The sequence below is a fragment of the Jaculus jaculus genome, chromosome 21, assembly GCF_020740685.1.
Source record: "Jaculus jaculus isolate mJacJac1 chromosome 21, mJacJac1.mat.Y.cur, whole genome shotgun sequence".
NCBI classification, from domain to species: Eukaryota; Metazoa; Chordata; class Mammalia; order Rodentia; family Dipodidae; genus Jaculus; species Jaculus jaculus.
Genome location: NC_059122.1, coordinates 10,457,191 through 10,483,468, shown reverse-complemented (window position 1 = coordinate 10,483,468; position 26,278 = coordinate 10,457,191). Strand labels below are relative to the sequence as shown.

The 26,278-nt window shown below is 47.2% G+C and overlaps 1 protein-coding gene across 4 annotated transcripts in view; it reads right to left on the bottom strand.

The window, feature by feature from the left end:
- Window positions 1–4,695: 4,695 nt before the first annotated feature.
- Dab1 (DAB adaptor protein 1) overlaps window positions 4,696–26,278 on the bottom strand; it is a 1,267,233-nt gene continuing 1,245,650 nt past the window's right edge. For all 4 annotated transcript variants that reach the window (XM_045139320.1, XM_045139318.1, XM_045139319.1 and 1 more), the window contains 4 exons: window positions 21,332–21,886; window positions 16,450–16,577; window positions 15,987–16,097; window positions 4,696–6,718 (listed from right to left, as the gene is read on the bottom strand). In XM_045139320.1, the coding sequence (XP_044995255.1) occupies window positions 16,002–16,097; window positions 16,450–16,577; window positions 21,332–21,886 (779 nt within the window). In that variant the 3' untranslated portion in view covers window positions 4,696–6,718; window positions 15,987–16,001. The remainder of the gene's footprint in view (window positions 6,719–15,986; window positions 16,098–16,449; window positions 16,578–21,331; window positions 21,887–26,278) is intronic.

Below are 26,278 nucleotides of genomic sequence, written 5' to 3'. Positions count from 1 at the left end.
ACAGAAGTTACGTGGCATGGTTTTTCAAGTATAATATACAATAGTGTTTTTTGTTGTTTTGTTTTGTTTTTTTTTTTTGAGGCAGGGTCTCACTCTGGTCCAGGCTGACCTGGAATTAACTCTGTAGTCTCAGGGTGGCCTCGAACTCACGGCAATCCTCCTACCTCTGCCTCCCGAGGGCTGGGATTCAAGGCGTGCGCCGGCACGCCCAGCTGATAGTTTTGAATTGAATCCTGGAAACATTTTATAGACGGTACAAGAGAGGTTGATCCTGAAGACAGAAACAGGGACGGGACAGAGGGAGAGGGGATTGGGACTCAGACGCAGGGACAGCGGCACCTCTGCCGAGCCCTGTCCCGTCAACCCGCAGCTTTTGCAGAATACTGAGGTTCAGTTTCCGAATCTGTGAGGTGAGGAGGCTTTGCATTCCGTGTGGCAATGACAGCACTGAGTGATTGGTCACACAGGACAGGGAAGGACGGCACAGGCCATGGCAAGAGCGCACACTGCGTGCTGTTACGTTTATTTATTTATTTATTTATTTATTATTTTTTGGCTTTTCGAGGTAGGGTCTCACTCTAGCCCAGGCTGACCTGGAATTCACTATGGAGTCTCAGGGTGGCCTCGAACTCACGGTGATCCTCCTGCCTCTGCCCGCTGAGTGCTGGGATTAAAGGTGTGCGCCACCACGCCCGGCTTCTTGTTGCCTTTTGAACCGAAATATTGAGCCCTGGTTACTGAATGTCTGGGGGTCTCCATATACGAGTTCCTCCCCTGTCATCTTTCAGGCGCCATTGCTCACGTACGTATCCCTTGAATTTAAACGTCTTTTCACAAGCTATCAAAGGCTTGCGGGTTGATTTCAATGCAGCCTGTTTCTATTCTAGGCAGTTTCTTTTGCTCCTGTCACTCCAAGTAAAACAAGAAAACATTCACTGTCAAAACAAGAGGGGTTTGCTCTCAAGCACAGAATGAGGGCAGATGGCTGCCTGATGTATTTTGGCATACACCTAGCAGTTAAATAGGCCACTTTTTAATTCGTCACTTCTTTAAGATTCATTTAGGCTGGCAAAATAAATCCCCAGCGTTTGGTTTCAGCTAAACTTGAAGCAGCTAGACAGAAAGGCTTATTGGTTTATTTATTTTCTTTGGAAAGCCTAGCTAGCAGACTGGCCTTTTTTTTTTTTTAATGTGGGAGAGTGCTATAGTAGATTGACTGTGGAAGACAGCCCCCCACCCCGCGCCCCAATAGCCTCCTGTGTTTGGGATTAAGCCTCATGCTCATTCCCCAACTGGTGGCAATTTGGGAGGTGGCGCCCCGTTGGAGGAGGTGTGTTGCTCGGGGGTGTTATAGTGCAAACCCACATTTCCCTGCTGCCTCCCAGCTGCTGTGGCAAGACTGGACGCCGCGTTTCTGCTCTGCCATGCTTTCTCCACCATAGCGAAGCTGCCTCTGAAGACTGTGGGATAGAATAAACCCACTCCCCCCATTTCCTGCCCCAGCAATGGCAAGGTAACCGCAACCCACGCTCTTTCTCGGGATGGCTTGCCAAGCTCACTGAGGCAATGGGCAGAATTCCTCCAGCACCTACAAGGCACGTATCAGTTATGGAGGAACATACGCCATGGCTAACATTCAGAAAAGCTTCTATAGTTGCTCTGAATTCTCCAACCAGGATGTGTGCTTTCTTCCAGCCCAGAGGTTGCTTCTTCTGGGTGCTCAAAATGTATTTTTGCTAGAATCTAAGCCCATTTCTAGCAAAATGAACTTATAGCATCTGTTGCAGTCCAGGTCACATTGCTGGTAGAACTTACCCAACAAAGAGCAGCTTCTGGGAAAAAAGAGGTTTATTTTGGCTTACAGGCTTGAGGGGAAGCTCCATGATGGCAGGGGAAAACGGTGGCATGAGCAGAGGGTGGACATCACCCCCTGGCCAACATAAGGTGGACCACAGAAACAGGAGAGTGTGCCAAACACTGGCAAGGGGACACTGGCTATAACACCCATAAGCCCACCCCCAACAATACACTCCCTCCAGGAGGCGTTAATTCCCAAATCTCCATCAGCTGGGAACCTAGCATTCAGAACACCTAAGTTTATGGGGGACACCTGAATCAAACCACCACAGCATCCAAGCCGGCTTCTGTCCTTTATTTTATTTTTTTGAGGTAGGGTCTCACTCTAGCCCAGGCTGACCTGGAACTCACTATGGAGTCTCAGGGTGGCTTCAAACCCATGGTGATCCTCCTACCTCTGCCTCCCAAGGGATGGTATTCAAGGCATGCACCACCATGCCTGGCTCTCTCCTTTTATTTTAAAGTTAGTGATCACATCTGTTTAATACCTTCAGTGTAACAAGGCCAGATGTGGGTTCACATTGTTATTGAAGCATTAACACAACCACTGCTAGAGAGAAGTAGTTTTTGCATTTCAATGACTTAATGGTTGTGTGTAATTTTGTTCACTATTGGGTACATAAACTTAAGTTACAAAAAGAAATAAAAACCACAGGGCTGGAGAGATGGCTTAGTGGTTAAGCGCTTGCCTGTGAAGCCTAAGGACCCTGGTTCGAGGCTCAATTCCCCAGGACCCACGTTAGCCAGATGCACAAGGGGGCGCATGCGTCTGGAGTTCGTTTGCAGTGGCTGGAAGCCCTGGCGCGCCCATTCTCTCTCTCCCTCTCTCTATCTGCCTCTTTCTCTCTCTGTCTGTCGCTCTCAAATAAATAAATAAAAATTACAAAAGAAAGAAATAAAAACTACATATACATAAATGTATGCACTCTTTTATATGTAGACATACCATTTTGGCATATATGCTTATATCTTTCGCCCTCCATATTTAGACTTAAAATTATGAATGCATGGGGCAGGAAAACAAATATAAATGCTTCCTTCTTTAAGACTCTTAAAGCAAATGACCTTCCAATGAAAGAAGTTGGACTCCAATGAAGTGTCTAGATTAACCTTAGCTTTCCAGTCCATGGCTTATCAGACATTTTTCTCTTTTTTTTTCAGAAGATAGCAGTATATAGAAGGCTTTCCCCAGTTTTGAAAGCTCTGTGCTCAGACTAGATAGCTCAGTGGTTAAAGGAGCTTGCCTGCAAAGCCTGATAACCTAGTCCCTATGCAAAGCCCGATGCACACAGTGGCATTTACAGCAGCAGCAGTTTACTTGTTCACCTGGAAACCCAAGACAGAAATAAACAATCTTTTCTAATCCAGCCCCTGGTCAACCCGTGGAAGGAAACCAGGCCAAGCAGCTGTTGTCAAACAAGTTTATTTGTAACAGTTTTACATGGCATGTTACAGAAATTAATGGAAAATTTCTAAAAATTTTGCAGTTCTGTGGAATGTGTTGTACATAAAGTTAAAAATAATGCGTCCATATATGTTAACAAACTGTCGTCTGAGGTAAGGTTAAAGTAGGTCTACAAACGTACTGCAACGATCATTTTCTCTTTCTCCTCTTTATTAAAAAAATAGGTGTCAGAAACGCAGAGACTGAAATGAACCAAACCCACAGAGTAAACACTGTTTGAAAAGAAGGTGCCCAGTACGTCACACGACGGAGTTTTTGCAGACGCTGGGATGGGAACGAGCTATCCAAAAGTCTCGAGGCATGTGAAGATTCAAGGGCTGTGGGACAGAGGGGACAGAATGGCAGGTGGCGTTTCCCTGGTTTCAAAATTTAAAGTGACAAATTGGGGGCCGGTGGGGGAGGTGAGTGAGGGGGTAACTGGTGTGCACGTGGAACAGCTGTCGATCCAACCAGAACTGTGCAGACCTCTCGTGCGCTTCTGGTCTTGGCACCTCAGTGCTTTCTAGGGCATGTCACTGTTTTCCTCAGAGAGGGCCCAGTGGTTCTGGGCTCACCCAGTGGGACTTATTTAAAAAAACAAAAATAAATTAAAAAAAAAAAATCAGGATTCTGCCAGCAAGAAGACAGATGGCCGTTTGAAACCTCAACGTTCTCTACCTCCCTTTAACTTCTTGAAGTTCAGAGCCAATCACTCGCCCAAGGCATGATGAGAAGTCCCCTGGGCCGTCACCTCCCGCTATGAAGCCGACCGCCGGTGGGGTGCGTGAGGCAGGAACACCCACCCGGGGATCATCCCGAGTGTGTTGGAAGCAACCCAGAGGGGTGGGGGAGATGCACGAGGGAACGGCGCAGGTTAAACTCAGCCACGTGGAGGGATGGGATAGTACCACTTAGGCAGCCTTGGCGTCGTGGACGCCCCGACCACGAAAGCAGTTTCCTCGTTGGGGGGGCCCTGTACGATCAGCACCCCAGGGTAACTGGCAGTGCTTGGTGCAAGGGTTCCCCTAAACATCACACGAATGTACGTAACTACCGAGAGCCCGTACCGTCAGCTGGCGGCTTCAGAGGGCAGTAACCACCCTTTCTCACTTGCCTAGTTCTTGAAGCCTTCCATGGGAGGATGGCACTGATGTATATTTGCTAATGGACATAAAAAAAAAAATGATATCCCCGTGACCTGATGGTGTAAAATGTGCAATTCTACTAATACCAATCATGTGGGTGTACCGTGTGTGTGTGTGTGTGTGTGTGTGTGTGTGTGTGTGTGTGTGTCTACCAATATGGAACATCCGAGGCTTAGAGACCTGTTTCCATCGATCAGAGCGATGTGAATTCTGCTTTCCAAATTTTAAAATCAAGTAAAATAGTCGTGAACCCTCCAAATCTAACCACAGGATTTTTTTTTTTTTTTCAGTGCTTTTCTTAGTGTTCAGCTACTAAAACCAACTGCATAGGACCATCAGGAAAAGACATCTCCGACTGGAATAACAATTCTCTAGAGGGCAAAAATATATAGATTCTTTATGAAAGTCATATGCTAAACACACAAACTGAACACTGCATGTTTTTTTTTTTTTCTTGTCCCGTAAGTAAAAACAGCTTAGATCCTTCTGTCTCCAGTCCAATGATTGATGGTGAAGCAGGTATGAGTGGAGAGGTGGAGAGTTCCAGAATCGGAGGGCAAGGAGGGCCTTAGAAAATGTGAATTCTTTCTTCATATTTTGGGCTGAGAGTAGGGACTCTCTAGGACCAGCCGGATAAGGAGCCTCTGCCCCTTCCTGCCCACTAGTTGCTGATTGGTCCACTGACCCTGCCAACTGTTTTGCAAACTCTGGCTTCTGACCATGCGCCCCAAAGACCCCCCTGGAGAATAAGCTCCATTCACCCAGTTTGTCATACTGCACACTCAGTCTGCTACCTTCTCTACGGTGTAATGGCATTATTAAAAAGCATTTTCATTAACATTTATATTTACAAAAAAAACTGACAATTTTTTTTTTCATTACAACTCCTTAAAGCCATTTTCCTTAAACATTTAAAGAGTTTAATGGTAAGTTTCTTTTTCCAAGTTATAAAATAAAAATCCCCATTTGAATTTTCTTGATGTACAAAAAGAGATAAAGATGAACCATTTTGACCACAGAATCAGTTTGTTATGTTGAATATTTATGTCACCATTGATGTATTAGAAAGTTTTTTTTTTGTTGTTGTTTTTTAAGATCCAAAAATCACATTACCAGAATTGTACCAGAATTATTTGGCAAATGACTTTTCTTTGAAAATGGCACGTGGAGAAGACACTTGTCTGCATAGTACCTTAGCAGCAGAAAAATAAAATATCCTATTTTATTGTAGTCAGAGTTTAGAGCATCTCAGGAAATCCGACGCACGTTCCATCTTCCTCATCAGTGGGAGCTGATGTCCTTTTCCTAGTCCGAGAATGAAGGTGGTTTTAACCAAAAACTGACTTCTTCCTCACCAGGAAAGCAGGGTAGCTAACGGGTTGTTTTGGCCACGGTCTTAACCACAATACGAAAGCAACTACTCATTCCTTTTGCGATTTCAAGTTAATTCACCTCCTAAGAGGCTTCTTTTTTTTTTTTAAATTTTTTTCCCCCAGTTAATGTTTCTTCTTCACCCATATCTTTAAATAAAGGTCAAAAGCAATACGAAAAATTGTACACCCATCAACTTTTAAACATGACAAAGAAAGAGAAGGGGTGGACGGAATAGCAAATCAAGCCCCGTAAGCAACGAGCAACACGCCATGTACGCCAAAATGTTAACGGAGGCCATCGCGGTCCGGGAGGATCCCTTGCTTCTGTCTCAAAGGAGTCGGTGCCAACTTCGCTGTGATTCTCTGATTCTGCCACTCGGAGATGCCAACGGGTAGAAGGGCCAGCGGGTAGAAAGAAAGAGAGCCAAACTGTGGGCTCCTGGTTGAGGCCATCTCAAACCCAGCCCAGAGAGCTCAGGCCAGCATCTGCTTGATTGGTGATTTAACATTGGGTGATGGGTTTGTTCTTTTCTTTTCTTTTCTCTTTTCTTTTCTTTTCTTTTCTTTTCTTTTCTTTTCTTTTCTTTTCTTTTCTTTTCTTTCCTTTCCTTTCCTTTTCTTTTCCTTTCTTTTCTTTTGACACATACTTTTTGTAGCGTTTTTGCTGTGTGTTTGCTTTTGTGCTGCTACTGGTTGTTCCAAAAAACACTCAGTTCCCTCTTTGGACCAAGTTCCACCGGGCAACTGTGAATTTCTTTGTGGGATGAGGTGAGGTGAGGTGCAAGAGGAGAGCCTGTTGTGACGCGGACTTCCTGTGCACTCGGGAAGCGGGCCACCGGGAGCTCGCAAGGACGCTAGGTCTTAGGTCTGCTGATCTGCGCGTAGAGAGGCTCTGGCTCCTGCAGACAGAAGCACAGCGTTAGACGTGCCCTTTCCCACACAGCGATTTCCGATGGCCTTAGGAGAGAGGGTTTGGGAATGAGGACAGGAAGGTGACAGCGGAGGATGAATGACCTCAGGTTCTTCCCCTGCGCCACCCGATCGTGGCCCCTGACACTTTGGCCATGATTGTGTGGCCCGCTTAGTTCAACTTGCCCAGTTCTATCCTTGGGGTTGAAGGTGATTGCCTGGCGGGGAAACGGTGTAGCAAAGGGGAGAAAGCTATGTAGTGTGAGCCGGATACTCGCCCTTTCTGAGCCTCAGTTGCTTCCGCCAGAGTGTGGGAATAGGGTGTTTATCCTGCAGAATTCTTGAAGCGGTAAGAGATCGCCTGCAGAAATCATGGAGTGGAATATGTGGCTGCACAGGAGGACGAGGGAGGGAAGCGAGCAGGGAAGGAGAATTTTGCCCATCTGTAGAGTGCTTACAGACTGTGTGCCCAGTGTGAGAGTAGAACCCAGCACTTACCACCATCAGGTACAGGACATTTTTCCTCTAGGACTTGGGTCAGGAAGAAGGAACATCTGTCTCTTAAGCCACCCTATTCTGTAATGAGAGTCTGTCTCTCCAAGACCCACCCACAGATGTCACCTTGCCCTAGGAAGTATCAAGAGTGAGTGCGGGGCTGGAGAGATGGCTTGGCGGTTAAGGCACTTGCCTGCAAAGCCTAAGGACCCTGGTTCGGTTCCACAGTATGCACGTAAGCCGGATGCACGTGGTGGTGCATGCATCAGGAGTTCTTTTGCAGTGGCTAGAGGCCTGGTATGTGCATTCTCTCTCTCTCTCTCTCTCTATCTATCTATCTATCTAACCTGCCTCTTTCTCTGTCACATAAATACATAAATAATTTTTTTAAAAAAAGAATGAATACAAAATCCTGTTAAATACCTGAGGACAGAAAAGGTCGAAGTCCAGCCCTCCCTGTTTCTGTCTGGGACACTCACTGCCACCACCACCTCTTCTGTAAATAAATGTCACAGGAGGTCATCCTCACTGAATGTCTGTGGATTGGTGACTCACAAAGGTTGTTTAAATCTCTTCAGTGTTCGGGTCCCTTTGTCCTAATGTATCTATTAAGTACCTAATCTATTCCCTGCCAATATCTAATCTATTTTGAATAACTCCTATAAGATGAAACAGGAACCTTCCTGTCTGTGTTTGTGTGTGTGTATGTGTGCACACTCATGTGTACATGTGAACGCTCTGGGGGAAGAGCGGGAACAAAAGTGGGAAGAAAGTCTGTTGAGAGCTGGAGGAGAGATGGCTTAGCAGTTAAGGCATTTGTCTGCGAAGCCAAAGGACCCAGGTTCGATTCGCCAGGACCCCCGTAAACCAGATGCACAAGGGGGCGCATGTGTCTGGAGCTCGTTTGCAGTGGCTGGAGGCCACAGTGTGCCCATTCTCTATCTGTCCCTCCTCTCTCTGCTTGCAAATAAAAAAAATTAAAAAACATAAAAAAGAGGAAAGTCTGTTGAGAACAAGAACCTGGAAGAAGCATTTCCCCTAGGCTGTGCTGTGGGCATTATGGGCATATCCTGTTTCCTGCACGGACATTGTCAACTCATTCTTCCTGGATGCCCTGAGAGGTCAGACTGCCTTGATCTCAACCTACAATTTGTTCTATTCCAATTTTTGGAAACTAATTTACCCAACTGAGAAAGACACCTATAAACAGAAGGCAACAGAAGGCTCAGACAGGGTAATTAATGCCACACCGCATTAACTTTCTGCAGCAGAGATAAATATGCACACATCTCCTGCTCACCAGAATTCAGCTTCGAATACCCATCACCACACCAGTAACGACGGCGGTCAGCTCTCAATGATCCCCACTAATGAAGGGGAGCAGTGGCGTGGAAAACCCCAGGCCGCAGAGAATCCCAAAGCCTGACACTGCGATGCATCATATGTTTTGGCAATGGTTTTACTTTCCCTCTTATAGAATCTTAAGACTGCCAGAGCTGGAGGGGAGCTAAGAAATCATTTGATCCAGAAATTTCCAGCCTCGACTTCTGCCAAGGTCATGAGAGACAGTCTTCAAGTTATTAGCAAATATCCAAAAATAAAAAAAAATAAAAAGCCTAAATGGAACCACACAGAGACATAACAAGCTGTGGATGATGTTTTTCTCTTTTGGCAGATGGGTTCACATCGATATGTCCTTTTTTCACATCCTTCAAAGGCCTCCTCACCCCACAGGGCAAAGACAAAGTGTCTTGGCTTGGTACACAAAGTCCAGCTGTCTGGTAGTCCATTAGTTGAAAAATAACCATCCTAGACCACAAATCCAAGTCCAACTTCCAGGTCCACATGAATCACATTTAGAATATTTTATTTAAGAGAGAGAGAGTGGGAGAGAGAGAGAGAATAGGCATGCCAGGGCCTCCAGCCACTGCAAGCAAACTCTAGACGCATGTACCACCTTGTGCACCTGGCTTATGTGGGTCCTGGGGTATCAAACCTGGTTCCTTAAGTTTTGCAGGCAAACGCCTTCACCACTAAGCCATCTTTCCAGCCCCGAATCACATTTTTAAAAGGTGGGGGAGGAAATCTTTTTTCTTTCTGCTTGTTGCAATGATCTCAATGACATGGCTCTGGCTGTGTGGGTCTCTCAAGCTGATCATACAAATGCCTCAGATGGGGCTGGAGAAATGGTTTAGCGGTTAAGCACTTGCCTGTGAAGCCTAAGGACCCTGGTTCTAGGCTCGATTCCCCAGGACCCATGTTAGCTAGATGCACAAGGGGGCACACGCATCTGGAGTTCATTTGCAGTGGCTGGAGGCCCTGGGGCACCCATTCTCTCTCTATCTGCCTCTTTCTCTCTCTTTGTCACTCTCAAATAAATACATAAAAACAAAACAAAAAAAAAACTTAAAAAAAACAAAACAAAAAACAAATGCCTCAGATGGTCCCAGTCCCTTCCCCTGTGATCTTCTCTACCAGCCGTACACACTTCCATTTTGGCCTGGGCCTTCAATCCCTATCCTAGCTTCGCCCTGACATGGCAGACTTTCCACTTCTTTTTATTTTTTTTTTGGTTCTTTGAGGTAGGGTTTCACTCTAGCCCAGGCTGATCTGGAATTCACTATGTAGTCCAAGGGTGGCCTCGAACTCAGACCGATCCTCCTACCTCTGCCTCCTGAGTGCTGGGATTAAAGGCGTGCGCCACCACGCCCGGCTCCACTTCTTTTTTGAACCTTCTGTCTTCCTCATGGGAGTTCATACCTTGAGAAAGACTTCTCGTTTATTTGAGAGAGAGAGAGAGTGAAAGAAAGAGAGAGAGAGAGAGAGAGAAAGAGAGAGAGAGAGAGAGAAAGAGAGAGAGAGAGAGAGAGAGAGAGAGAGAGAGAGAGAGAATGGGCACACCAGGGCCTCCAGCCACTGCAAACCTACTCCAGATACGTGTGCCGCCTTGGGCATCTGGCTTATGCGGGTACTAGGGAATCGAATCTTGCTTCTTTGTCTTTGCATGCAAGTGCCTTAACCCCAGCCCAGGATTCTTTTCTTAATGGGATCCGCCAAGTTCTCAGCAACTTTAAGATCATCTGGGGTTCTGACATACTTGTACCTTTAGAGGACAACAAAGTTTATTCAACAGAATAAAAATGAATGCAGTGCCAGCTCCTTAGCTTCTGCCTTAAGGGAAATGTCCCCCTTTCTCAGGGAGGGGGGGTGTTGAAAGATTGAAAAGCAACGGGGTCTGAAGTTAAGAAGGCCCCAGATGTTCCTGCCGCCAGGGTCTGCTAGCCACAGGCCACCTGGGATCTACAGCTGAAGAGCCGCCGGGTTTGGTCTTCCCTTCAGGGTGCAGCTCTAAAGACGGGAATGTAAAAGGACTCATCGCTGAATTGGGGCGGATGGCAGGTGAACGCGCCACCTAGTGGCCATGTGTGACCTTGCGCCCGCCTCACCTTTTTCAAAGAAAAGATGAAATAAGGATTCCTGACAACATTCCACTGGAATTCTAGAGCCAAGTTGGGGTCAACAATTCTTCAAGTTGTATGATGTATTGAATAATCTCTTAGAGTCTGACACTAGCTTCCTGGAGTCTTGGGTATTGAAACCATACTTAGTGAAATCCATCCATCCATCCATCTATCTATCTATATTGGCCTCACATTGTACACTTCTTTTTAAAAGTTTTAAAAATTTACTTATTTGAGAGAGAGAAAGAGGGGCGGAGGGAGAGAGAGAGAGAGAGAGAGAGAGAGAGAGAGAGAGAGAGAGAAAGGGAGCTCAGGGCCTCCAGCCACCGCAAATGAATTCCAGACACATGCGCCCCCTTGTGCATCTGGCCAACGTGGGTCCTGGAGAATCGAACCGGCATCCTTTGGCTTTGCAGGCAAACACCTTAACCACTAAGCCATCTCTCCAGCCTCATCACATCATATACTTCTTAGGTCAAGAGGGATGTTGCCGAAACCCAGGTCCATGGGTCCTACTTGAGGTTCCCGAGTTACTGAACCAACATGCAAACCCCAGTCTTAGCGAGCGTGGCCACTCTGCCCTCTCTGCCCTGTCCGTGACGCAGGAAAGCAATGCTAGTGACTTTTAAGCGTGCTTTAGTGGCAGTAGGGGGAAGATGTTTGAGGACCTTATACCGAGGGACTGTCTAAGCACCATGGAGTGTGGTCACGAGCCAGCTCTGCAGGCCGCCCCTTACTGTGTCTCTGGCTACCTACCCCAACCTGCTTATGCGTGGCCCTTACTGCTCTCCTGAGCACAGTGCGGAGCAGCTGCAAGTGGCTTTGTGGGGCCACAGAGCATGAAACAGCCTGGGAAGGAGCATTGTCCCAGGTGCTCAGGCATGTTCCGCACAGGTTGGAAGCCCTGCGTCTACCCGATTTCTCTTTTTTATTTTATTTTATTCTATTTATTTGAGAGCGACAGACACAGAGAGAAAGACAGATAGAGTGAGAGAGAGTGAGAGAGAGAGAGAGAGAATGGGCGCGCCAGGGCTTCCAACCTCTGCAAACGAACTCCAGATGCATGCGCCCCCTTGTGCATCTCGCTAACGTGGGACCTGGGGAACCGAGCCTCGAACCGGGGTCCTTAGGCTTCACAGGCAAGCGCTTAACCGCTAAGCCATCTCTCCAGCCCCCGATTTCTCTTTTGATCTCTAGTTCGTGCCCAGCAGCCCACTACTATCTCTCCTTGGATGTCTCTTTGGTACCTAAGCTCAACGGATCCCAAAATATACCTCTTTCTTTCTGCACAGGTGTGTTAGTTCCCCAGGTCGCAAGCACGCTGGCTCTCCTGCAGCCCCAAGGTCCCTTCAATCTTCACCTCCTCTCACTGTCATCTTTGAGACAGCTCTTAAGCACTCAGCCAGCCCAGCATGCCCTCAGACCAAGGACACCTTCAATCTGAACCACTCCAGTGGCTCTGCCGCGGGGTGCTAATTCATAAAGGTTGTGATGGAGGTGGTATAAGGTGATGGTATGCTCATGAGGTGGAGGTGGAGGTGGTATAAGGTGATGGTATGCTCATGAGGTGGAGGTGGAGGTGGTATAAGGTGATGGTATGCTCATGAGGTGGAGGTGGAGGTGGTATAAGGTGATGGTATGCTCATGAGGTGGAGGTGGAGGTGGTATAAGGTGAGGGTATGTTCATGAGGTGGAGGTGGAGGTGGTATAAGGTTATGGTATGTTCATGAGGTGGAGGTGGAGGTGGTATAAGGTGATGTTATGTTCATGAGGTGGAGGTGGAGGTGGTATAAGGTGATGGTATGCTCATGAGGTGGTGTTGGAGGTGGTATAAGGTGATGGTATGCTCATGAGGTGGAGGTGGAGGTGGTATAAGGTGATGGTATGCTCATGAGGTGGAGGTGGAGGTGGTATAAGGTGATGGTATGCTCATGAGGTGGAGGTGGAGGTGGTATAAGGTGATGGTATGCTCATGAGGTGGAGGTGGAGGTGGTATAAGGTGATGGTATGCTCATGAGGTGGAGGTGGTATAAGGTGATGGTATGCTCATGAGGTGGAGGTGGTATAGGTGATGGTTATGCTCATGAGGTGGTGGTGGTATAAGGTGATGGTATGCTCATGAGGTGGAGGTGGTATAAGGTGATGGTATGCTCATGAGGTGGAGGTGGAGGTGGTATAAGGTGATGGTATGCTCATGAGGTGGAGGTGGAGGTGGTATAAGGTGATGGTATGCTCATGAGGTGGAGGTGTATAAGGTGATGGTATGCTCATGAGGTGGAGGTGGAGGTGGTATAAGGTGATGGTATGCTCATGAGGTGGAGGTGGAGGTGGTATAAGGTTATGGTATGTTCATGAGGTGGAGGTGGAGGTGGTATAAGGTTATGGTATGTTCATGAGGTGGAGGTGGAGGTGGTATAAGGTGATGTTATGTTCATGAGGTGGAGGTGGAGGTGGTATAAGGTGATGGTATGCTCATGAGGTGGTGTTGGAGGTGGTATAAGGTGATGGTATGCTCATGAGGTGGAGGTGGAGGTGGTATAAGGTGATGGTATGCTCATGAGGTGGAGGTGGAGGTGGTATAAGGTGATGGTATGCTCATGAGGTGGAGGTGGAGGTGGTATAAGGTGATGGTATGCTCATGAGGTGGAGGTGGAGGTGGTATAAGGTGATGGTATGCTCATGAGGTGGAGGTGGAGGTGGTATAAGGTGATGGTATGCTCATGAGGTGGAGGTGGTATAAGGTGATGGTATGCTCATGAGGTGGTGGTGGAGGTGGTATAAGGTGATGGTATGCTCATGAGGTGGTGGTGGAGGTGGTATAAGGTGATGGTATGCTCATGAGGTGGAGGTGGTGTCAGGCACAATTTACCTGCATTATCTATGTGCCAGATATTGTGTTGAGAACTTCACAAACATCACCTCACTGAGTTACCTAGCAACCCTTTGCAGTAGATGTTATTTTTACTTCCATTTTCGAGTGACAAAAAAAGTTAAGATTAAAGAATTTTATGAAATGTGAGCAAGGGCCACATAGCCAAAAAGGGGGCATAGATCTGGATTCTGAAGCTCAGGCATTCCTTGAGAAGCCATATTTTTCAATCTGAGTTCTCCGGGTCTGAATCCATGCTGGAGAGCTGTGTGGCAGTTTGCATACGGAATGTCCCCACAGCCTCTTGTGTTTTAATTAAGTATGCTTTCAGGTCCCCAGCTGGTGGATATTTTGGCAGGTTGAGCCTTTCTGGAGGATGTGTGTCACTGGGGGTGACCAAGACGCCTCTAAGTCTAGCCTGTGGGTGTCCAGAACTCGTTCACGCAGACCACTTCCCCCTAGCTGCTGTGACATTCTGCTTTTTTGTTCATGATGAAACTTCTCCTTGAAACTGAAAAAAAAAAAAAACACGCTTTCCTCCCATAAGCTGTTTCTGACCAGATGCTGTGTCCCAGCAACGAGAAGGTAAGTGCTACATGCTACGTTAGTTAACATCCAGAATGCAATTAGTCTATTCTAGCAGATGCTTGGCCAAGATTTTCCGCTATGAAGTGACTGAGTAAAGATTTGAACTCCAGTTCCAAATCCTTGGCTTTTGCAACTGCGCCATGCTATGCACACTGGCAACCCAGCCATGGCCTGGGATGCTGGATGCAGCATCAAATGTGGACCAGAATAAAGCCTCATGAGACAGTTCACAAAGATGAGGGTTTGATACATTGATCTGCAAATGATGTAAATCATCTTTGTTTGCTAGAAGCGCTTTGGTTTTTGGATGATGTTTGCCACGATCCTGATGAATGGCTCCTGTCACTTCTGGTTCATTCATCAACATTTGTCAAAGCCAAGCTTAACATGTGAACTATAACATGACTAAGAGATAGAAAATATCTATTGGGGAATTCCCCCAAGGTCTCCCCAAGTTTTCTCTTTCCTAGAGTGTTGACTTCACCTTCAACAGACCAGATCCCAGAATAGTTTTGAACGACTGGATTCTTTTTAAGTGAATATTCGTGGCTTGGCATGGCATGATGTATTATTACATGCTATTGTGCTGATATAAAATGTGACAAAATATACAGTGTGTTAAGTTATTTAATCATAAAATCTATTAACAAAATATACTTTCAAAACACTGTATTAGCTTTCAATAACTGTCAAAATAACTTATGCATGGACCGAGAAAGAGACCGAGATAGCTATTTGTGAGCGGTGAAATCTGCTTACCATTTTAATAGCTCCGATCGTGCTGTTTGGGACTAAAAGAAGGAGCTCTTTAGGGTTGGCCTTGTAGTCCCATATGTTTATGGAAAACTAGGGAAATATCTGAAAATTGAACACATTTGTCAAGGGCTGACCTTAGAGATCGTGTCTGAGTAGGAAGGTGGACTTGTCTCTCCCGAGACTTGCTTTCTCAGCTCCCCTTTCTTTCCATCAAATCAGATGTATTGAAATTCAAGTGCCAAAAGCCACTTGTAGTAAATGTAACTACACCTCTCTCAAAGTAGCTGCTGATGGGATCTGAAGTGACTTGGTGGCAAACCACAGGGTGCGGCACAGAAGCAAGGAGCAGAGAGCCTCAGGATTAACAAGGACATGTCTCCGGGCTTTGAATTTCATCTTCGCATCGGAAGGGGGTTCAGGACCCTTTCTGGCTAGACTCAAAGGGATGGTGTGATCTTACAGCTCAATCAATCTTATTTCAAGCATGGCTTGCTCTTGCTTTGTAGTCTAGCTGCTCAGTGTGTTTGACTGGTGACCTCTTTAGATCTGTCGCATGTAGGCAAATGCAGTGACATTTTGCTTAGAAGAGTAAAGTACGTGGACCAAATCTCACTGAGAAATTATCAAGGAGGGCCAAATGGGCCTATGTTGGAATGAAAATGCTTTCAAGAACCCAATCATAGAGTAGCGTTGACCAAACCGCATCCTGTCACCGTCGTCCACTCAGAATGTGTCATTAAGGAAGCAACAAAACGATTCCCCGCTTTCCCTCCAGCTCCTACCTCTGCGTACGTGTCAAAGGTCATTCATCCACGAGAAAAAGCAAAATGGCATGTACAAATGAGGCAAGGAGAGGTGGTCCAAACACACTGGTAACACAGCTCAGGCAGAGAGATGGTATACATATTGGTACAAGTAAGAGAAATGGTTTGGACATCAGGATTGGCTCAGGCAAGGGGAGAGGGTGCAGATACTCTGACAAGGCACAGGCAGGCACGTAACACGCAGACAATGGACCTGTGACCCCACAGGTGAAGGACAAGCAGGATAGTGGCAAGGGCAAAGGATATACAAAGGACAGATACCTACCCAGACCTGTGCTATCTAGCTACCGGCCTGTGGGCTTATGTTATCACCAGTGGGCTCACCAGTGGGCTCCCCAAATGGATCACTGGTGGAGGAGGCCTGTGATCCATCAGGCTAGAACACAAGAAGATAACACTTATTTTTTGTTGTTGTTGTTGTTTTCTTGTCTCTTTCAACAACTGAAAATGTAAGGCAGCTAAGAACATTCTCATGCAGCACATACAGTCAGTTCTTTTAAAGGGAGGTGAGACTTCAGAGGACGTCACCTCCCAAACTCGAGAGCGTCGGACATGAAAGGGCAGCGTTTTCTGGCTGATGGAAAGCAAACCCCTTTGGCAAGCCCTCCGAGCAGCAAGCAGAGCCAGCCTTCTTTTCTATGAAGGCTTCCTCATGCACTGCCCATCTCAGATAGAGACACTTTCACTTTAAGGGAAAACAAAAGAGAAATAGCCAACTGGTCACTTACGGCCTCTTGCTCTCCGCTTTTACTGGGACTTTCAAAGCCTTCTTCAAAGATGTCGTCAGCAGTTGGATCGCTGGCATGGGATGCTGAGGATTTGGATGGGGAGCTTTGCCGAGGGGCTGGAGTTGGAGCTACACAGAGACCGTCAAAAAGAGAAGACAGTGTTAGTGTCTGGCTGTCAACATTGGTGTTGCTCAGAAATCTCAGGGATCTGGTGCTAGAGAAGATAACTCAGAGGTTAAGGCATTTGTCTGTGAAGCCAAATGATCCTGGGTTGATTCCCCAGGACCCATGTAAGCCAGATGCACAACGGGGTGTATGTATCTGGAGTTTTCTTGCAGTGGCTGGAGGCCCTGACATGCCTGTGCTTGCTCTCTCTCTCTCTCTCAAATAAATAAATAAAATATATTTTAAAAAACCCCAAGGATCTGCTTACATTGGAGTCAAATCACAGAATTCCTCTACACATACACACACATATATGTATATGTATGTATGTGTGTGTGTGTACATGTGTATGTATGTGATATATATATATATATATATATATATATATATATATATATATATCAGGTGCCTTCTATGAGTCAGACACTGTTAGAAATTTTACAGAGAGTCTCTCTGACCATCTTGAAGCTCCTTTGAGGTAGAGGTGCCCAAGTTTTATAGAAAAAGAAAGATTGCTAATTCCTTCCTAGCAATTAGGAGAAGCAGGGATGGGACTTTTGCACATACCAGTAACCATCAACACACGTGTTGACCTGGGAGAAGGGATGAGCCTAATGAGAGCTTCACGCTGTACCTTTGCTACCCCGGCATTCCTAATTTTCTTCCTCCCATTTGCTCCAGACGTTTGTAACAAATAGGAAATATTCTTCTTTAAAAAAAAAACATTTTATTTTTATTTATGTATTTGAGAAAGAGATGGAGAGAGATAGAGAGAGACAGAGAGAGAGAGAGAGAGAGAGAGAGAGAGAGAGGTGGGGGGGAGGGAGGGAGGGAGAGGGAGAGGGAGAGAGGGAGAGAGAGAATGGGAATGCCATGGCCTCCAGCCATTGTAGACAAACTCCAGACGCGTGCACCACCTTGTGCATCTGGCTTACGTGGGTCCTGGGGAATCGAACCCAGGTCCTTCGGCTTTGCAGGCGAGTGCCTTAAACTCTCAGCCATCTCTCCAGCCCAGAAATATCCTTCTTTGAACAATGTCTAATTTAGCTTCGAAAATGCCAGCTAAGACATGGCTTGACACAGTAGCTAAACGGCCACGCCGTGTTCCACTGTAACGTTCTAGAACTTAGGAACTCTGGCAGCTCATCAGACGTGGAATGCCGGCCACACGGAGGTTGACCTTGAACTCCAACGCGCCTATATTGAGAACGTGATGCTGTTTTAGCTTCCTTATCACCTATGATAGGCCAATGGGGCCAACAGGAAGTAGTAGGCACTTTCTGTTAATTCTGCTCCAAATACAAACCAAGGGTGTGAGAGGCTACAGCTCAGAGAAGCTGGTGTTATCACAGCTATGAATATGAGCGAAGGGCCTAGAAAGAACACAGATCTGTCCAACGCTATTCTATTGTATTCTATTGTATTCTATTCTATTTGAGGCCCGTTTTTTTTTTTTTTGGTACAACCAATCCCTAACTCAAAAACATTCTCAAAGGATGATGACAGATAAAATAATATGCAGACTTTATTTTCTTCAAAATAAAATATATATATTTTTTTAAATTTTATTTTTGTTTATTTATTTGAGAGTGAGAGAGAGAGAGAGAATGGGCATGCCAGGGTCTTCAGCCACTGCAAATGAACTCCAGACGCGTGCACCCCCTTGTGCATCTGGCTAACGTGGGTCCTGGGGAATCGAGCCTCGAACCGGGGTCCTTAGGCTTCACAGGCAAGCACTTAACCACTAAGCCATCTCTCCAGCCCAAAACAAAATATATTTTCATTTGACAAGAAGTCTGTCCTATGTCATGAAATGAATTCAGAGCAAACTAGCTGTAGAGGGTTTAGTGCTATAGAAAATGCCCTGGGCCTGGAGAGATGGCTTAGCGGTTAAGGCACTTGTCTGCAAAGCCAAAGGACCCAGGTTCAACTCCCCAGGACCCACATAAGCCAGATGCACAAGGTGGCGCATGCATCTGGAGTTCGCTTGCAAGCAGCTGGAGGCCCTGATGTGCCCATTCTCTATCCGCCTCTTTCTCTCCCTCCCTCCTCCCTCTCTCTCTCTCTCTCTCAAATAAAATAAATAAAAAAGTAATCTAATTCTACAAATTTCCTGATGGGTAGAAGTCTAATAACTTATCATAATTGGGTACCGAATTGTGTCTGTCTGAAGGGGTTGATTGCTTACAAAAGACAAAGAATCCAGGCTCATCCTTACTAAATGAAATCAATGGGAACATAAATGCAGGTTTATTTTTAATGTCTTCCTCTTTCAAAGGATGTGTCGAGTCCTTCTGTACTCTGAAACAGTAGCTCTCATTTGGGGGCAACGGTGGCCATGGGAGACACTGGGCAGTGTCCACTTTATTTGTGACTGTCATGATCCCAGCAGTAGGATGGCCGTGACTTGCATGTAGTCCGAGGAGCAAGACAGCCTCCGTCACCAAAGCATTTGCTGTCCTTGCGCTGCGGAGATGGCTTGCTTAGTGGTTAAGGCACTTGCTTGTGAAGCCTGAGAACCCAGGTGTGATTTTCCAGTGCCCAGCTAAGGCGCATGCATCGGGAGTTTGTTTGCAGTGGCTTGAAGCCCTGGTATGCCTATCCCCTCCCTCCCTCCCTCCCTCTCTCTCATAAATAAATAAATAAATTATAAAAATTTAAAAAATAAAAAAGACTTTGCTGTCCTCAGATGTCAACAGTGCCGAGGCTGTGAAACCTTGCTGTAGGACACAGCTGTAACTAGATTCCCCACCCGCCCTTGGGCTCAATTCATTCTCCCTGATCTTTGCTGGATGTCAGTGTGTTAGGTATCATCATAGAGTGTGAGGTGGGTGGGGCTCATGACGACCTCTTCCCTGCCCTCAGAGAACTTCAACTTTCCTGTCGTGGTTGTGGCCAGCACATGGCTTGCTGAGGAAGCGACATTTGCTTTGAAAAGGCACTCACTCATCTAGACATGACTGTTATTTTCTGTAGCACTTAATATGTTTATTCATTACTCTTCATTAAAACGGCATGGGTTAGGATTACAGAGATACCTCCCACCACGTAAATCCTAGGGCCTGAGTGCAAGGCTTTAATTTTCAGGCAGCATTCCGGACCTCCTAGGTGAATGGCACAGTCTAACTGTATTCACATTAAAGGGTTTTTTTTTTTTTTTTTTTTTAACAATTCATGGGATTGGCCATGCAGTGATCCGTATCACCAGTGACAGTAATGAAAATGCCAAACTCATTGTACCATGAGCTTTTTTTTTTTTTTTCCCTTTCCCCTTATCAACTGTCCAGCACACGTTGAGTCCCCGCAACACCTTTTTGAGTGTGTCAGGCGAGCACGTGGGGGCTCAAGTGTGTCTGTGATCCGTTTCGCCAGCATGGCTTCTCATTTCTTGATGTTGGGGGCAGAAAAAGTGAGCTGGATGCGGGGATGGGAAGGAGGATGCTGCTCCTTCCTCCAGCCAGCTCAGGCTCTCAGAGAAGCCACACGCATGGAGGAGCAGCCGAGAGACCTGTCCGCACAAAGCCAGTGACCAGGGCCCTGGCGGTGGCGGCGAGACGCCCAGCTCTGTGAGCTCCGCCTGCGCCTGCACGCTGACGTCCGAGGTCAGCGAGCTCGCAGCAATGAAACCAATTGCCCAGAGCACACAATTAATTCGTACGGAAGGAAGATGACTTCCATGTTTCCTGTTCCACCACCTATCTTCCTTTCTCTCTTCCTTCCGTCCGTCCCTCCCTCCCTCTCTCTCTCTTCTCTTCCTTCCCTCCCTCCTCTCTTTCTTTCTTTCTCCTTTCCTTCCTTCCCTCTCTCCCTCCCTCCCTTTCTTTCTTCCTTCCTTTCTCTCTTTCTCTTTCTTTCTTTCTCCCTCTTTCTCTTTTCCTTCCTTCCTTCCTCTCTCTTCCTTCCCTCCCTCCCTTCCTTTTTTCTTTTCCTTCCTCTTTCTTTCTTTCTTTCTTTCTTTCTTTCTTTCTTTCTTTCTTTCTTTCTCTCTTCCTTCCCTCCTCCTCCCTCCCTCCCTCCCTCTCTCTCTCTCTCTCTCTCTCTCTCTCTTTCTTTCTTTCTTTCTTTCTTTCTTTCTTTCTTTCTTTCTTCATTCCTTCCTTTCTCTCTTTTCTTCCCTCCCTCCTTTCTTTCTCTCTCTCTTCCTTCCCTTCCTCCCTCTCTCTCTCTTTCTTTCTGATTTTGACCAGTAACGGCTAGACATGACTTATGGCTGGCAACTCAACATTTTCTCTCAGACTGAATTCCTATTCTAATTCTTACGCCCTGTTTCTACACTTTGGGGGAAATTACATTTATCTTCATTTCAATAAGCTGCGGCAAAGTTTTGTGTGTCATAAGCTAACACATGCATGCACGAATGAATGAATGAATGAATGAGTGAGTGAGTGAATGGGCAAACTTAACAGTGATTAGAGGCATGGCGACACTGTGGGAAATGCAAGGCTTGTATTCCACTGTGGCATTTCATGTGCTGTCACTGTCTGCAAACCTCCCTGCCAGTAACCTGTCACACAGATCTCACCAAGCTTGTCATCAGTAAAAATACACCTAGACCATACGGAGGAGAGCAGGCGTCTGTCCTGAGGCCGGTACCTGAACTGGGAGCTGCAAGCGCCGTTAGCGGCGATGCCAACAGAAAGCCCGAGATGCCAGGGGGCGGGCACGCGGCTCCCGAAACAAGGCCTTGGCCCGGGCGGCCCAGGAAGAGCATACTCACGCGAGTTGGTGGACGGCGTGGTGGACGTCACGGGGGTCAAGTTCAACTGGGAGATGTCGAAGTCGTCACCACAGTCATCCGTCTCCTGCGCCACCCCAACTTTGCTGAAGTAGCTGGAGAAGGCCTCTGAGGTACAGGTGAGGGAGGGCTGCTCGGTCTTGCGGGAGGGCACGGGGGGCGGCTGGGCCACCATCTGGAAATCCTTAAACATTTCCTTCCCCACTTTCTGCCTGGCTCTGTCACTCTGTGGACTTGACCTGGCCGAGTCACTTGTGCCCGGGAGGCTTGCGAGAGGGGCGAGGGGACCTTGGAACACGGCAGCTGGCAAAGGCATAACAGTCTGGGCGGGCACGAAGGCGGTTGGAGGGAACTGCCCGGCCACGGCTGGCCAGGGTTGCTGGGCGGCAGGAAAGAGACCTGGCTGGCCCCACGCGATGGGCTGAGCCCCTGGCATCACCTGAGCAACGGGCGCCTGGGCACCCACGGCGATCTGCTGCGGGACGAGGGGCTGCTGGCCCCAGAAGGACGGGAGGACGGCGCCCATAGCGACGTAACCTGCAAGGGGAGACAAGAGCGTCGGGCACATGGTGATCGGAGCGACTTGTCAGAAAGGCACCGACGATCGTGAGATGGCACTCGGGGTGCTAACCTGTGGGGGACAAAAGGCCCTGTCCCCCAGACAGCCTACCGTCTGGAGGAGTGCTCAGGAAAACCTCTCATGGGAGAGGGCCATGCAGCGGGGATACAGTGGGGGGACATGCTGGGGGCGAGCCACAACATTTTCACAGCTGCCTGGACTTCCAAAATCTCACGGCCTCAGGAGCCAGCCTGGCAAAGGGAGGCACAGAGGATGGGAAAGCAGGCTTCTTCCCTGGCTCTTGTCCAATCTCTCCTTGGTAAATGGGGACAGTCTCCACGGTTGATTTTTTTACTTGAGAGCGCGAGAGAGAATTGGCGCACCAGGGCCTCAGCCACCGCAACCGAACTCCAGATTCTTTCGCCACCTAGTGGTCATGTGAGACCTTGCACTTGCCTCACCTTTGTGTGTCTGGCTTACAAGGGATCTGGAGAGTTGAACATGGGTCCTTAGGCATCACAGGAAAGCACCTTAACCACTAAGTCATGAATCTAGCCCTCTACTGTATTTTTTTTTTTTTAAGAGAGAATGAGAGCAAAGAAAGAGACAGGGAGAGAGACAGAGAATTGGTGCACCAGGGCCTCAGCTACTGCAATCGAACACCAGATGCTTGCGCCACCTAGTGGGCATGTGAGACCTTGCACTTGCCTCACCTTTGCGTGTCTGGCTTACAAGGGATCTGGAGAGTCAAACATGGGTCCTTAGGCTTGGCAGGCAAGCGCCTTGACCACTAAGCCATCCCTAAAACTCTATTTATTGTTGATTTTTAATGTCTACTCCTGTAGCACAGCCAATGTCCCCTTCCTTCTAAAACAGCCTGGAGGCTCCAGGCAGAGTCAGGCTCTAAATGGCGGGGAGGTAAAGGCTTAGGGGGAATCTGGACAGCCACTTCCTAGCTATACCGTCTGGGGAATGCTTCTCAACCTCTTCAAGGTTCTGCTTCCTCATGAGTGAGCAATACCTCCTGTCTCTGGCCTGGGGTGAAGGTTGAAATTCTATAGTCAAGGTATAGGCTGTTACACTTGACTCACAGTGAGAGTCAGGAAATGTTAGCTATTCCTATGACCCGACCCAGATTAAGCCTACACAGGACTCACCCTATTACTTATATGGCAGATGTGCAGTAAGTGGTAGCTTATTATTTTTATTATTCTATTCTTAGAAAGTAAAAATTGCAGGTTATTATCCGATCAGGGCACCTCAGACAGTGGTACATTTGGGTACTACAAAATGCCAGGGTAATATACTTATACATAACAATATACTTATATATATCACTACCATAATTTTTTCATATTATTCTCTTCAGGCAAAGATGCATACGTTTTTACAAGGAACAGAAATTATATTTGTTATAATGAAAATATTAACAGCAATGATTTTCATTTTTCAAATCCCGAATAGTGTACATGGTCTATTGTCTTATGTCTTCCCAAACCCCTGTATGTCAGGAAGCAGTATCTGTCTTTTCCCAATGAGAAAGTTGATCAGTTCACAGAGGAAAAGCAATTTGCTAAGGGTCATATAGCTTGCATGAGGTAGGATGAGGATCTAAACTGAGATGGTCAGTCCCTAAAGTTGGTCATCTTTCCTGCGGGTCACGCTGTCTCATTCAGATGGCCAAGACCAAATTCCGCTCTTTGATAGCCAAAGGACACAGCCCACCATGGAATACATTAGCACACTGTGGGCCCACTGGAGACTCTCCTGTGTATTCGGTGGTCTTCATGAATCTCTGGGGAGAGGGCGGGGGAATAGTGACCACCTGCATGGATAGTTAAGTCTGAAGGACAAGTAGCTTCTCAAGAGAAGCATTTTCAAAGTTGCCAGAAGGCGTTTATAGGTAGGCGCATTGCAGTGAGCTCAGAACAAGAAGAGGCATGGACTCAGGCTATCCTGGTAACCTCCAAAGGGATGACGATGAGTGTTACAGCAATGGTCACATCACATATAGGGTATTTCAACCCATGCTGTATCTCATAGCCGGCCGTCTCTCAACAGGATCAAATCAATAGTCAAAGCTTGGGCATTTCCTGGCAAGGCATCCAATTCTCCACCTCTGCACCACCGTGACCCTGAGAGGGAGGGTGTGACAGGACACATGGGCCTCCTTCTGCCTAATCTGAGGCATCCACGAACAAAACACACACACTATCCTGAGATTCTCTTAAGTCTCGTTGCTCTGAGTAAGATGGTGAAGGGGCGTAGGAACGCAGAGACTGGGTCTGCGTCTCAGTTTCCAACTGACTGTAACACAGCTCAGTTATTTTCCGTGGGAGGGCCCCCTAGGGGTGATGAGGAAATGTGTGGATTACAGTTCGGTTGTTATGGTAACCACAGTGGGTTAGTCCCTGCTGGCATTTAAGGGGCTCCCAGTCTATGACTCAATGCACACGTTCCATCACATAACCTTAGGTGTGGTGAGAATCGTGGAATTTCAGTTTCATCACCTGTAATCTTCCAGGAATGAAAAAAAGTGGGCACACTAAGGGAAGACTGTGTTTCGACTAATTTGGGACATTCAAGAGTTACTCTGGTGCTGGAGAGATGGCTTAGCGGTTAAGGCGTTTGCTCAGGTTCGATTCCCCAGGAGCCACGTAAGCCAGATGCACAAGGGGGCGCACGTGTCTGGAGTTGCAGTGGCTGGAGGCCCAGGCGCGCCCATTCTCTCTCCCTCTGTCTCTCTCATAAATAAAATAAATAATAAAGAAATTTTTTTGTTGTTTTTTGTTTTTATTCAAGGTAGAGTCTCACTGTAGCCCAGGCTGACCTGGAATTCACTATGTAGTCTCAGGATGGCCTCGAACTCACGGCGATCCTCCTACCTCTGCCTCCCGAGTGCTGGGATTAAAGGCACACGCCACCACAGCCGGTGAAAAAAATTTTTTTTAAAGAGCTGCTTGCCCTTTTCGACGATAAGGTTTGTAGACAGAAGTACTTCTCACAGGCTGATCCCCAGGACCCTTCTGTGGATGTGTGGCTGTCCCTTCCGTAGGAGGTTCCGCCCTCAGGTAAGATCATCCAATCACTTCCTGTGCCTTGTAATTTGGTCACACTAGACTATTTCCTTACTGAACTGCATGTTCTTATTATATTTTACAATATATTTACATTATATTTCATTTCAATGATGGTACCATTAAGTCATTATACAGATTTAAAAAACAAAAACCCGTGTAGGTAGGTTACATTGTGACTTTCATTCCGAGCTATTAAGGGAGACATCTGCACATGTTTCCTATACAAAGGGGACACCAGGCGTCCGTCGCAGAAACGTATTGACCACAGAGCTGTCCATGACCCTGGAGTATGAGTGGAAACTTGGTTAACTCTCCAGCCTTTTCATTTGTCTCCAGACTACTATATTTACACATGCTATCACTCCGTTCCCTAGCAGGAGGTAAGCCCTCTGCTGGGCCCTATGCACCCAGGGTAGGCACCCATCCATCTCCACACTACTTTTCTAGAATGCAGATACATCAACTCTTCGACTGCTGATGGGGTTAGACATACCGTAAGCCCAACGTGTTGTAGGGTGAACGCTCGCCTGCAGAGTGTCCTAGCTTGGCAACCTAGTGCAACGTAGTATCTCCACTGCTGTCCCCTTGGGTTACATGGCTGACCGGGAGCCATGTTTTCCTGTGGTCAACGCTGCATCTACAGAGGGTGTCCTACCACATACGGTTTCCCTGCGGAAACATCAGACTTCCAAGCATGCTTTCTGCTGAACCTGGGTTGCCTTTCTTTCTCTCTCTTTCTTTCTTTTCATGTTTTTCCCAGGTAGGGTCTCACTCTAGCCCAGGCTGACCTGGAATTCACTATCGAACTCACGGCGATCCTCCTACCTCTGCCTGCTGAGTGCTGGGATGAAAGTCATGCACCACCACGCCCAGCTTAATTTCTTTTTTTCCTTTTCTTTATCTACTGGCAAGCAGACACACACACACACAGAGAATGGGCACACCAGGGCCTCTAGCCACTGCAAATGAACTCCAGATGCGTGTGCACCCTTGCGTGTCTGGCTTACATGGGTCCCGGAGAAGTGCACCTGGGTCCTTAGGCTTCACAGGCAAGCGCCTCAACCGCTAAGCCATCCCTCCAGCTTGTGGATTGCTTTTTTGACCACCACAAAGAAGAAAGAAACAGTTCAGATGAACCCCCACGGTAGACCACAGGGCAGGGGTCCTTGGTGCTGTGTTCCAGGGTCTTGAGCCTGAGGTCCAGGCACGTGGCACGGCCCAGGAGCCTGGGTGCTGGGCAGGTCCACGGGAGTCGACGTCTTCACTGTCCCATCTCCCAGGACAATGGGA